At 46.0% G+C, this 13,344-nt stretch overlaps 1 protein-coding gene across 10 annotated transcripts in view; it reads right to left on the reverse strand.

The window, feature by feature from the left end:
- Window positions 1-13,344, reverse strand: part of LOC115109617 (F-actin-monooxygenase mical2b-like) — a 94,105-nt gene that overhangs the window by 49,635 nt on the left and 31,126 nt on the right. For all 10 annotated transcript variants that reach the window (XM_029634741.2, XM_029634740.2, XM_029634742.2 and 7 more), the window contains exons 9-10: window positions 5,285-5,400; window positions 4,424-4,550 (exon numbers count right to left, since the gene is read on the reverse strand). In XM_029634741.2, the coding sequence (XP_029490601.2) occupies window positions 4,424-4,550; window positions 5,285-5,400 (243 nt within the window). The remainder of the gene's footprint in view (window positions 1-4,423; window positions 4,551-5,284; window positions 5,401-13,344) is intronic.

Genomic DNA, 13,344 nt, shown 5'->3' on the forward strand with positions numbered 1-13,344 from the left:
TATTCTTGTTCTGAAAAATGAAGGCTATTCCATGCGAGAAATTGCCAAGAAACTGAAGATCTCATATAACGCTGTGTACAACTCCCTTCACAGAACAGAGCAAACTGGCTCTAAGCAGAATAGAAAGAGGAGTGGGAGGCCCCGGTGCACAACTGAGCAAGAGGACAAGTACATTAGTGTCGAGCTTGAGAAACAGACACCTCACAAGTCCTCAACTGGCAGCTTCATTAAATAGCACCTGCAAAACACCAGTCTCAACGGCAACAGTGAAGAGGTGACGCCGGGATCCTGGCCTTCTAGGCAGAGTTGCAAAGAAAAAGCCATATCTCAGACTGGCCAATGAAAATAAAAGATTAAGGTGAGCAAAAATAACAGAAAATAGACAGAGGAACTCTGCCTAGAAGGCCAGCATCCCGGAGTCGCCTTTTCACAGTTGACGTTGAGACTGTACCTGACAGGTACTACAGTTGGAGTCGGAAGTTTACATACGCTTAGGCTGGAGTCATTAAAACTTGTTTTTCAACCACTCCACAAATGTCTTGTTTTCAAACTATAGTTCTGGAAAGTCAGTTAGGACATCTACTTTGTGCATGCAACAAGTAATTTTTCCAACAATTGTTTTCAGACAGATTATTTCACTAATCACAATTCCAGTGGGTCAGAAGTTTACATACACTAAGTTGACTGCCTTTAACCTGTTAGTCCTATAGGGGCATTATTTCATTTTTGGATAAAAAGACGTGCCCGTTTTAAGCGCAATATTTTGTCACGAAAAGATGCTCGACTATGCTTGGAATTGATAGTTTTGGAAAGAAGACACTGACGTTTCCAGAACTGCAAAGATTTTCACTGTGAGTGCCTTATAACAAAAGCTTCAGGCAAAACCAAGATGTTTGAGCTACCAGGAAATGAACAGGATTTCTAAAGCTACGTTTTCCATGATCGCCTTATATGGCTGTGAATGCGACAGGAATGAACGGACACTTTCTATTGTTTCCCCAAGGTGTCTGCAGCATTGTGACGTATTTGTAGGCATATCATTGGAAGATTGACCATAAGAGACTACAATTGCCAAGTGTCCCGCACGGTGTCTGCGTGGAAATTGGTGCGCAAAAGTCAGCTACCAGTATTTTTCCATCCGAATCAGAGAACAAAGAAGGCTTCTAGGACTAACGCTAAAAATGCTAAGCTAGCTATCACCACTCTTACACAAATTATTGATTTTCTCTGGTTCTAAAGCATATTTTGAAAATCTGAGACGACAGGATTGTTAAGAAAAGGATAAGCTTGAGAGCAGGCATATTTATTTCATTTCATTTGCGATTTTTAGAAATCGCTAACGTTGCGTTATGGTAATGAGCTTGAGGCTGTAGTAACGATACCGCATGCGGGATGGGGCGGACTATGAGGTTAAACAGCTTGGAACATTCCAAGACTTCAGAAATTTTTTTGTAGACCTCCACAGGTCTGGTTCATCCTTGGGAGCAATTTCAAAACGCCTGAAGGTACCACATTCATCTGTACAAACAATAGTATGCAAGTATAAACACCATGGGACCACGCAGCCGTCCTACCGCTCAGGAAGGAGACGCGTTCTGTCTCCTAGAGATGAATGTACGTTGGTGCTAAATGTGCAAATCAATTCCAGAACAGCAGCAAAGGACCTTGTGAAGATGCTGGAGTAAATAGGTACAAAAGTCACTACATCCACAGTAAAACGAGTCCAATACCGACATAACCTGAAAGGCTGCTCAGCAAGGAAGAAGCCACTGCTCCAAAACCGCCATTAAAAGCCAGACTATGGTTTGCAATTGCACATGGACAAAGGTCGTACTTTTTGGAGAAATGTCCTCTGGTCTGATGAAACAAAAATATAACTGTTTGGCCATAATAACCATTGTTATGTTTGGAGGAAAAAGGGGGACGCTTGCAAGCTGAAGAACACCATCCCAACCGTGAAGCACGGGGGTGGCAGCGTCATGTTGTGGGGGTGCTTTGCTGCAGGAGGGACTGTGCACTTCACAAAATAGATGGAATCATGAGGATAGACAATTATGTGGATATATTGAAGCAACATCTCAAGACAGTCAGGAAATTAAAGCTTGGTCACAAATGGGTCTCCAAATGGACAATAAACCCAAGCATACTTCCAAAGTTGTGGCAAAATGGCTTAAGGATAACAAAGTTAAGGTATTGGAGTGGCCATTACAAAGCCCTGACCTCAACCCTATAGAAAAATGTGTGGGCGGAACTGAAAAGGCATGTGCGAGCAAGAAGGCCCACAAACCTGACCTAGTTACACCATCTTTGTCAGGAGGAATGGGCCAAAATGCACCCAACTTATTGTGGGAAGCTTGTGGAAGGCTACCCGAGACGTTTGACCCAAGTTAAACAATTTAAAGGCAATGCTACCAAATATTAATTGAGTGTATGTAAACTTCTGACCCACTGAGAATGTGATGAAAGAAAAAAAGCTGAAATAAATCACTACTATTATTCTGACATTTCACATTCTTAAAATAAAGTGGTGATCCTAACTGACCTAAGAATGAATGTTGACTAGGATTAAATGTCAGGAATTGTGAAAAACTGAATTTAAATGTATTTGGCTAAGGTGTATGTAAACTTCCAACTTCAACTGTATTTAATGAACCTGCCACATGATTCATGAAATGTGTAAAAAAAACACTAACCCCATGTGTCCAAAGACTAAATATAGTACAATATAAAAAAAAAAACTCTTTGCCGATTTAAAAATGTCTTCAGATTTGTCCATTAGGAAGCAGAGAGAACAAGAATCAAATAAACTAAAATAAAAAACTTTTCTGCAATGGATATGAATGGGTTAATTGTCAACTGTTAAAGAGTGCATTCGGAAAGTATTCAGACCCCTTGACTTTTTCCACATTTTGTTACTTTACAGCCTTATACTAAAATTGATTAACTTGACATTTTTTTTTTGATAGCAATCTATACCCCATAATGACATAACCGGTTTAGAAATGATAAACTTATTCAAAATAAAAAACAGAAATACCACATTTACATAAATATTCAGACCCTTTATTCAGTACTTTGCTGAAGCACCTTTGGCAGCGATTATAGCCTCGAGTCTTCTTCGGTATGACGGTTCAAGCTTTGCAGACCTGTATTTGGAGAGTTTCTCCCATTCATCTCTGCAGATTCCCTCAAGCTCTGTCAGGTTGGATGGGGAGCGTTGCTGCACAGCTATTTTCACATCTCTCCAGAGATGTTTGATAAAGTTAAGTTCAGGCTCTGGCTGGGCCACTCAAAGACATTCAGAGACTTGTCCCGAAGCCACTCCTGCGTTGCTTGGCTGTGTGCTTGGGGTCATTGTCCTGGACAAAGGTAAACCTTCACCCCAGTCTGAAGTCCTGAACCCTCTGGAGCAGGATTTCATCAAGGACCGGTCTGTAATTTGCTCTGGTTATCTTTCCCTCGATCCTGACTAGTCTCCCAGTCCGTACCACTGAAAAACATCCCAACCGCATGATGCTAACACCACCATGCTTCACCTTAGGGATGGTGCCAGACGTCATGTTTGGCATTTAGGCCAAATAGTTCAATCTTAGTTTCATCAGACCAGAGAATCTTGTTTCTTTAGGTGTCTTATGGGAAACTACTGAGGAGCGGCTTTCATCTGGCCACTCTACCACAAAGGCCTGATTGGTGGCGTGCTGCAGAGATGGTTGTCCTTTTGGAAGGTTCTCTCATCTCCACTAAGGAACTCTGGAGCTCTGTCAGTGACCCGCAGGTTCCTGGTCACCTCCCTGACCAAGGCCCTACTCCCCCGATTGCTCAGTTTGGCAGGGCGGACAGCTCTTTGTAGAGTCTTGATGGTTCCAAACTTCTTCCATTTAAGATTAACGAAGCTACTGTGTTCTTGGGGACCTTCAATGCTGCATATTTTTTTTGTATCCTTCCCCAGATCTGTGCTGCGACATCCATCTCAGAGCTTTACAGACAATTCCTTCGACCTCATGACTTAGTTGACAGTGCATGTCAGAGCATAAGCCGTGTGCCTTTCCTTACCAAATCATGTCCAAACAATTGAATTTCCCACAGGTGGACACCAATCAAGTTGTAAAAACATCAAGGATGATCAATGGAAACAGGATGCACCGAAGATACATTTAAAGTCTCATAGCAAAGGGTTTTAATATTTATGTAAATAAGGTTTCTGTTTAAAAAAATATATATCAAAAAAATTCTAAAATCCTTTTTCTTTATGGGGTATTCTGTGTAGATTAATGGGGGGGGGATGAATTTAATCCATTTTAGAATAAGGCTGTAACATAACAGAATGTAGAAAAAGTCAGGGGGTCTGAATACACTGTAAATAGGACAACTCAATGTATCTGTTTAAAATGTAAATGTGAGGTATTCTCCATCTCAGACATACCTGATGTGGCTTGACACAGCTGGAGTTGAGGTTAGGGTACCGTGTTACCGGGTCTATGGTGTACTGATCAAAGTTCTTTGAGATGTTCTCTGGCGTTGTTTGGGGTAATAGCCTGTAGAGGCCCTCCCTACAAACATGTCATGAGATTAAATCATTCATTTTCTGTTAAAACCAGAGCAACAGATTAACCTGTCATACTGTGGGACAAACACAAAATCACCATCACTTCCACTAATAGGATAACCAAACGTTTCTAACATGTAGCAATATGGATCTAATCATAATTTGAATGTAGACAGCTGATAGCAATTTTTTCCAAAGTGACTGGAACCGGTCTCTAACCTGGATTAAGAAAATGTAAATATAATATATATTTGTATTACTTTTACCCCTTTTTCTCCCCAATTTTGTGATATCCTATTGGAAGTTACAGTCTTGTCCCATCGCTGCAACTCCCTTACGACTCGGAAAAGGCGAAGGTCAATCCTACTTCTTGACACACTGCTCACTTAACCCGGAAGCCAGCCGCACCAACATGGAGGAAAGACCGTCCAGCAGGCGGCCGAAGTCAGCCCCGCAGGTGGCCGAAGTCAGCCCCGCAGGCGGCCGAAGTCAGCCCCGCAGGCGGCCGAAGTCAGCCACAAGGAGTCGCTAGAGCATGATGGGACAAGGAAATCACGGCCGGCTAAACCCTCCCCTAACCCGGACGACGCTGGGCCAATTGTGCGCCGCCTCATGGGTCTCCCGGTCACGGCCAGCTGTGACACAGCCTGGGATCGAACCCGGGTCTGTAGTGACCGCTGCGCCACACAGGAAGCAGTCATTAGAATCTCATATGCAAACATCTCCAGCCTACTGTACCTTTCTGCCAGGATCTCCAGATGGGTCTTGCCCTGCGCCCAGCCCCTCACCATCCACACCGTGTCAAAGGCAGCCAGGAACCCTCTAGCACAGCCTGTCCCCGTGGGCCAGAAGGGCTATAGACAGAGAGAACATGGGTCAACACACTACACGCATATAAAGCAGGACACACCGATTGTTCAGCGACATCAAGCAAGCTAGGAATGTTCTCAAACTGCCTAAAGGGAATATGTGTGGGAAGAAAAATGCTCATCTGATCTACTGTAAGAAGAGATGACAAGCCACCTGGTACTAACAACCTGGATGCTAAATTAGTGAGGTTGGTAGCAAAATACATTGTGACTTCGGTTTGCCACATGTTCAATTTAAGCCTAGAAAACGATGTGTGCCCTCAGACCTGGAGGGAGGCAAAGGTCATTCCACTGCCCAAGAATAGCAGAGCACCCTTTAATGGTTCAAATAGCTGACCAATCAGCCTGTTACCAGGGCTTAGCAAACGTTTTGAAAATAATCGTGTTTGATCAAAAAGTTATTTTACAACGGACATTCAGCATGCTTATAGAGAAGGGCACTCAAGACGCTCAGCACTGACACAAATGACTGATGATTGGCTGAAAGAAATTGATAGTAAGAATATTTTGGGAGCTGTTTTGTTAGACGTCAGTGCAGCTTTTGATATCATTGATCATAAACTATTGCTGAAAAAAAAATACTTGTGTTATGGATTTGCATCATCTGCCGTATGGATTGAGAGTTACCGATCTAATAGAACACAGAGGGTTTTCTGTGGTGTACCACAGGGCAGCTGGCTTGGGGAATTGTTTTCTGTTATTACTAATGACTTTCCAATGTCCTTGAATAAAGCTTGTGTTTCAATGAACGCTAACGACTCAAAAGTAAACACGTCAGCTACGACAATAAAATAAATAACTAACACTTAACAGAGCTTCAGTCAGTTTTCAAATGAGTTGCTCTGCTTTCTTGACATCTCAGTCGACCAGACAGGTGCTAGTTTTGTTGCATCTGGACTACTGCCCAGTTGTGTGGTCATGTGTGGCAGAGGGCCATGGGTAAATTGCAGTTGGTCCAGAAGAAAGTGGCACATACTGCATCACATACTGCATTTAGATGTACACGGGGGGGGGGGGGGACTGCCATTTTCTTTTTACATGTTTTGTATTGTCTCTGCCCATTCATCACCATTGTACCGGTTGTTGTCTTCGCTGATTAGCGGTTGTCTTACCCGTTGTTGCCTTAGCTAGCTCTCCCAATCAACACCTGTGATTGCTTTATGCCTCGTTTTGTCTCAAATGTCAATATGCCTTGTACACTGTTGTTTAGGATAGTTACTGCAGAGCCCCTAGTCCCACTCAACAAGCCTTACATACCTCCTTTGTCCCACCTCCCACACATGTGGTGACCTCACCCAGCATAACTAACCCTTCCAGAGATGCAACCTCTTATCACTCGGTGCCTGGGTTTAAATCCACTATACCCGTACCGTCTGTACATTACACCCTGAATCTATTCTACCGCGCCCAGAAATCTGCTCCTTTTATTCTCTGTCCCCAACGCACTAGACAACCAGTTTTGATAGCCGTTAGCCGTACCCTCTGTTCCTCGGGTGATGTGGTTAACCCAGGCCCTGCGTGTTCCTAGGCACTCATTTGTTGACTTCTGTAACCGAAAAAGCCTTGGTTTCATACATGTTAAAATCAGAAGCCTCCTCGCCAAGTTTGTTTTACTCACTGCTTTAGCACACTCCGCCAACCCTGATGTCCTTGCCGTGTCTGAATCCTGGCTCAGGAAGGCCACCAAAAATTTTGATTTCCATCTGCAACTACAACATTTTCCATCAAGATAGAACTGCCAGAGGGAGGAGTTGCAATCTACTGCAGATATAGCCTGCAGAGTTCTGTCATACCTTCCAGGTCTATGCCCAAACAATTCGAGCTTCTAATTTTAAAAATGAATCTTTACAAAAATAAGTCTCTCACTGTTGCCACCTGTTATAGACCCCCCCTGCCCTGGACACCATATGTGAATTGATTGCCCCACATCTATCTTCAGAGTTCGTTCTGTTAGGTGACCTAAACTGGGAAATACTTAACACCCCGGCAGTCCTACAATCTAAACTCAATGCTCTCAATCTCACACAACTTATCAAGGAACCCACCAGGCACAACCCTAAATCCGTAACTATGGGCACCCTCAGATATTATTCTGACCAACTTGCCCTCCAAATACACCTCTGCTCTTTTCAATCAGGATCTCAGCGATCACTGCCTGCATCCGCAGACAAATGACCACCTCTCATCCCTGTCAAATGCTGCATAAAACACTTCTGCGAGCAGGCCTTTCTATTCAACCTGGCCCGGGTATCCTGGAAGGATACTGACCTCATCCTGTTAGTCGAGGATGCCTAGTCGTTCTTTAAAAGTAATTTCTTCACCATCTTAAATAAGCATGCCCAAAAAAAAAAAAAAGTAGAACGAAGAACAGATATAGCCCTTAGTTCACTCCAGACCGGACTGCCCTCGACCAGTAAAAACTCATCCTATGGCAGACTGGACTAGCATTGAATAGTCCCCGCGATATTCAACTTTTCAGGGAAGTCAAGAACCAATACACGCAGTCAGTCAGGAAAGCAAATGCTAGCTTTTTCAAACAGAAATGTGCATCCTGTAGCACAAACTCCAAAAAACTTCTGGGACACTAAAGTCCATGGAGAAAAAGAGCACCTCCTCCCAGCTGCCTACTGCACGGAGGCTAGGTAACACTCACCACCAATAAATCCACAATCCGCTACTTTCCCAAGCCTCCCCAGCTTCTCCTTCACCCAAATCCAGATAGCTGATGTTCTGCAAGAGTTGCAAAACCTGGACCCGTACAAATCAGCTGTGCTAGACAATCTGGACCCTCTTTCTGAAATTATCCACCCCCATTGTTGCAACCCCTATTACTAGCCTGTTCAACCTCTCCTTCATATCGTCCGAGATCCCTAAAGATTGGGAAGCTGTCGCGGTCATCCCCCTCTTCAAAGGGGGTGACACTAGACCCAAACTGCTACAGACCTATATCTATCCTGCCACTCTAAAGTCTTGGAAAGTCAAGTTAAGAAACAGATCCCTGACCATTTCAAATTCCACCGTACCTTCTCCGCTCTGCAATCCGGTTTCCGAGCTGGTCATGGGTGCACCTCAGCCGCGCTCAAGGTACCTAAACGATATCATAACCGTCATCAATAAAAGACTGTACTGTGCTAGGCCACTCCACGACCTTGAAATGCTTCTTACGAAGCCACTCCTTCGTTGCCCGGGCGGTGTGTTTGGGATCATTGTCATGCTGAAAGACCCAGCCACGTTTCATCTTCAATACCCTTGTTGATGGAAGGAGGTTTTCACTCAAAATCTCACGATACATGGCCCCATTCAGTCTTTCCTTTACACGGATCAGTCGTCCTGGTCCCTTTACAGAAAAACAGCCCCAAAGCATGATGTTTCCACCCCCATGCTTCACAGTAGGTATGGTGTTCTTTGGATGCAACTCAGCAATCTTTGTCCGCAAAACACAAGTTGAGTTTGTACCAAAAATATCTATTTTGGTTTCTTCTGACCATATGACATTCTCCCAATCTTCTTCTGGATCACCCAAATGCTCTCTAGCAAACTTCAGACTGGCCTGGACATGTACTGGCAGGGAGACACGTCTGGCACTGCAGGATTTGAGTTCCTGGTGGCGTAGTGTGTAATCCCCAAAGCAAACACCTCCTTTGGTCACCTTTCCTTCCAGTTCTCTGCTGCCAATGACTGGAACAAATTGCTAAAAAAAAAAAATCACTTAAGACATATTTCTTTCACTAACTTTAACCATCAGCTATCTGAGCAGTAAACCATTTGCTGCAGTGGTACATAGCCCATCTGTAAATAGCCCACCCACCCAATCTACCTACCTCATATTTTATTTACTTTTATACTCTTTTGCACAACAGTATTTCCACTTGCACATCATCTGCTCATCCATCACTCCAGTGTTAATTTGCTAAACTATAATTTCTTCACTACTATGGCCTATTTATTGCCGTACCTCACGCCATTTGCACACACTGTATATAGACTTTTCTTTCTATTGTGTTATTGACTGTACGCTTGTTTATTCCATGTGTAACTGTTGTTGATTGTGTCGCACTGCTTTTCTTTATCTTGGCCAGGTCGCAGTTGTAAAATGAGAACTTGTTCAACTAGCTTACCTGGTTAAATAAAGATGAATTAAAAAATAAAACAAATTGCAATGTACTACCTATTGTATTATGTAGGTAGTTGGCCGGAACAGCTCATAGGGCTGGAGCCATCTCGTGTTTCTGAAGCTTGAGGGAGAGGCAGAATATTATGTATATGTAGTGGCGTAGAGCAGGTCAGCTAACAGAAGAGGACATTGAAACCTACTTCTGTACATTTGAACGGACAGCACTACTGGAAGGATGGCCGAGGCAGAAGTGGGCCAGTCTGCTGGCATCACCAGGGGATGGCTCCTAACTGACGTACCCACCTCCCCCATCCTAGACAAAGTGGTCCAGGATTGCATCCAATGGGCACTACCCCACGACATGAAGAGGGCAGCGAGTCTATGCACGCACCAGACCTTGGAGGGCCTCCTGGAAGCAGTGGAGATGCATCAGAACATTCAGGCCCTGCTAAGTGGGAGCCGGGCCGAGTCGGCGACTCATTCAAGGAGTCGGAAGGACAGCCCCACTGCTGGGTACCCCAATCCGACAGTCGGCAGCGCCAAAGGACCGCAAAGAGATGGCTGGGTTAGGGCCGACCCGCCACGAACAACCACAGGTAGATAAAGACCAAAGGAGGTGTTGAGTGTGGCACATGGCCTGGAATTTTCCGGCTTGAGGGGAGTCGATGCCATCAGCAACCCCCGGAAGCGAGGTGGGTCACGGAGTGAACTACATCACCCCCTGTTGGGCACACCATGAACTGCACCCATGGTCCCGGTGAAGGTTGATGGTCATGACACAGAAGCTCTATTAAAACGGCAGAAGCATGTTTACCCTCGTAACCACGAGCCTGCTGAACCAGGAGACCGAACGATTGAGGGCCCAGTCAAGACACCCCCTGGGTGCCAACTGAGGGGACAATTCGGGATGGCCCAGTGGGAGGACCCTAACTTGAAAGCTGCCGCAGCCCAAGTGATAGTGGTGGATGGACAGCTACTTCCGGGGGTGAGTGACTGGCGATATCCCCCCATTTCCAAATCAAGAATAACCTTTTGTATCAGGTGTCGGGCCAACAGGGGGAACGTCGAGAGGCATTGTTGCTGCCCCGACGGTATGTGGGAACTGTTCTTCAGCTGGCCCACACCCACCTGTTGGGGGCGCACATGGGAATGGAGAAGACCCGGGAACAGATCACCACCCGATTCCACTGGCCCGGGATGAGGAGGGCCGTGGAAGAGTGCTGTCGCAGCTGCCCGGAGCGCCAAATGCCTGCCCCAAAGGCATACTTCCGAAACCCACTGGTCCCCCTACCAATCACCAGGGTTCCCTTTGAATGCATCGTCATGGACATAGTGGGACCCCTGGTAAAAACAGCACGAGGACACCGTAGCTGGGGATTTTAACAAAGCTAATCTGAAAACAAGACTCCCTAAATTTTATCAGCATATCGATTGCGCAACCAGGGGTGGTAAAACCTTGGATCATTGTTACTCTAACTTCCGCGACGCATATAAGGCCCTGCCCCGCCCCCCTTTCGGAAAAGCTGACCACGACTCCATTTTGCTGATCCCTGCCTACAGGCAGAAACTAAAACAAGAGGACAGACCTCCCACGCTGAGGTCTGTCCAACGCTGGTCAGACCAAGCTGACTCCACACTCCAAGACTGCTTCCATCACGTGGACTGGGACATGTTTCAGTACAAGGGCCAGATGGAAATATTGACGAATACGCTGATTCGGTGTGCGAGTTCATTAGAACGTTTAAGCGTCGAAGATGTCGTTCCCATAGCAACGATAAAAACATTCCCAAACCAGAAACCGTGGATTGATGGCAGCATTCGCGTGAAACTGAAAGCGCGAACCACTGCTTTTAATCAGGGCAAGGTGTCTGGTAACATGTCCGAATATAAACAATGCAGCTATTCCTCCGCAAGGCTATTAAACAAGCTAAGCGTCAGTACAGAGACAAAGTGGAATCTCAATTCAATGGCTCAGACACAAGAGGCATGTGGCAGGGTCTACAGTCAATCACGGACTACAAGAAGAAACCCAGCCCAGTCACGGACCAGGATGTCTTGCTCCCAGGCAGACTAAATAACTTTGAATGCATCATTGACAAGACTGCCCGCTTTGAGGACAATACAGTGCCACTGACACGGCCTGCAACGAAAACATGCGGTCTCTCCTTCACTGCAGCTGAGGTGAGTAAGACATTTAAACGCGTTAACCTCGCAAGGCTGCAGGCCCAGACGGCATCCCCAGCCGCGCCTCAGAGCATGCGCAGACCAGCTGGCCGGTGTGTTTACGGACATATTCAATCAATCCCTATACCAGTCTGCTGTTCCCACATGCTTCAAGAGGGCCACCATTGTTCCTGTTCCCAAGAAAGCTAAGGTAACTGAGCTAAACGACTACCGCCCGTAGCACTCACTTCCGTCATCATGAAGTGCTTTGAGAGACTAGTCAAGGACCATATCACCTCCACCCTACCTGACACCCTAGACCCACTCCAATTTGCTTACCGCCCAAATAGGTCCACAGATGATGCAATCTCAACCACACTGCCCTAACCCACCTGGACAAGAGGAATACCTATGTGAGAATGCTGTTCATCGACTACAGCTCGGCATTCAACACCATAGTACCCTCCAAGCTCGTCATCAAGCTCGAGACCCTGGGTCTCGACCCCGCCCTGTGCAACTGGGTACTGGACTTCCTGACGGGCCGCCCCAGGTGGTGAGGGTAGGCAACAACATCTCCACCCCACTGATCCTCAACACGGGGCCCCACAAGGGTGCGTTCTGAGCCCTCTCCTGTACTCCCTGTTCACCCACGACTGCGTGGCCACGCACGCCTCCAACTCAATCATCAAGTTTGCGGACGACACAACAGTGGTAGGCTTGATTACCAACAACGACGAGACGGTCTACAGGGAGGAGGTGAGGGCCCTCGGAGTGTGGTGTCAGGAAAATAACCTCACACTCAACGTCAACAAAACTAAGGAGATGATTGTGGACTTCAGGAAACAGCAGAGGGAACACCCCCCTATCCACATCGATGGAACAGTAGTGGAGAGGGCAGCAAGTTTTAAGTTCCTCGGCATAGACATCACAGACAAACTGAATTGGTCCACTCACACTGACAGCGTCGTGAAGAAGGCGCAGCAGCGCCTCTTCAACCTCAGGAGGCTGAAGAAATTCGGCTCGTCACCAAAAGCACTCACAAACTTCTACAGATGCACAATCGAGAGCATCCTGGCGGGCTGTATCACCGCCTGGTACGGCAACTGCTCCGCCCACAACCGTAAGGCTCTCCAGAGGGTAGTGAGGTCTGCACAACGCATCACCGGGGGCAAACTACCTGCCCTCCAGGACACCTACACCACCCGATGTTACAGGAAGGCCATAAAGATCATCAAGGACATCAACCACCCGAACCACTGCCTGTTCACCCCGCTATCATCCAGAAGGCGAGGTCAGTACAGGTGCATCAAAGCTGGGACCGAGAGACTGAAAAACAGCTTCTATCTCAAGGCCATCAGACTGTTAAACAGCCACCACTAACATTGAGTGGCTGCTGCCAACACAATGTCATTGACACTGACCCAACTCCAGCCACTTTAATAATGGGAATTGATGGGAAATGTAAATATATCACTAGCCACTTTAAACAATGCTACCTTATATAATGTTACTTACCCTACATTATTCATTTCATATGCATACGTATATACTGTACTCTACATCATCGACTGCATCCTTATGTAATACATGTATCACTAGCCACTTTAACTATGCCACTTTGTTTACTTTGTCTACATACTCATCTCATATGT

The sequence above is a fragment of the Oncorhynchus nerka genome, linkage group LG25 (genome assembly GCF_034236695.1).
Source record: "Oncorhynchus nerka isolate Pitt River linkage group LG25, Oner_Uvic_2.0, whole genome shotgun sequence".
Lineage (NCBI taxonomy): Eukaryota > Metazoa > Chordata > Actinopteri > Salmoniformes > Salmonidae > Oncorhynchus > Oncorhynchus nerka.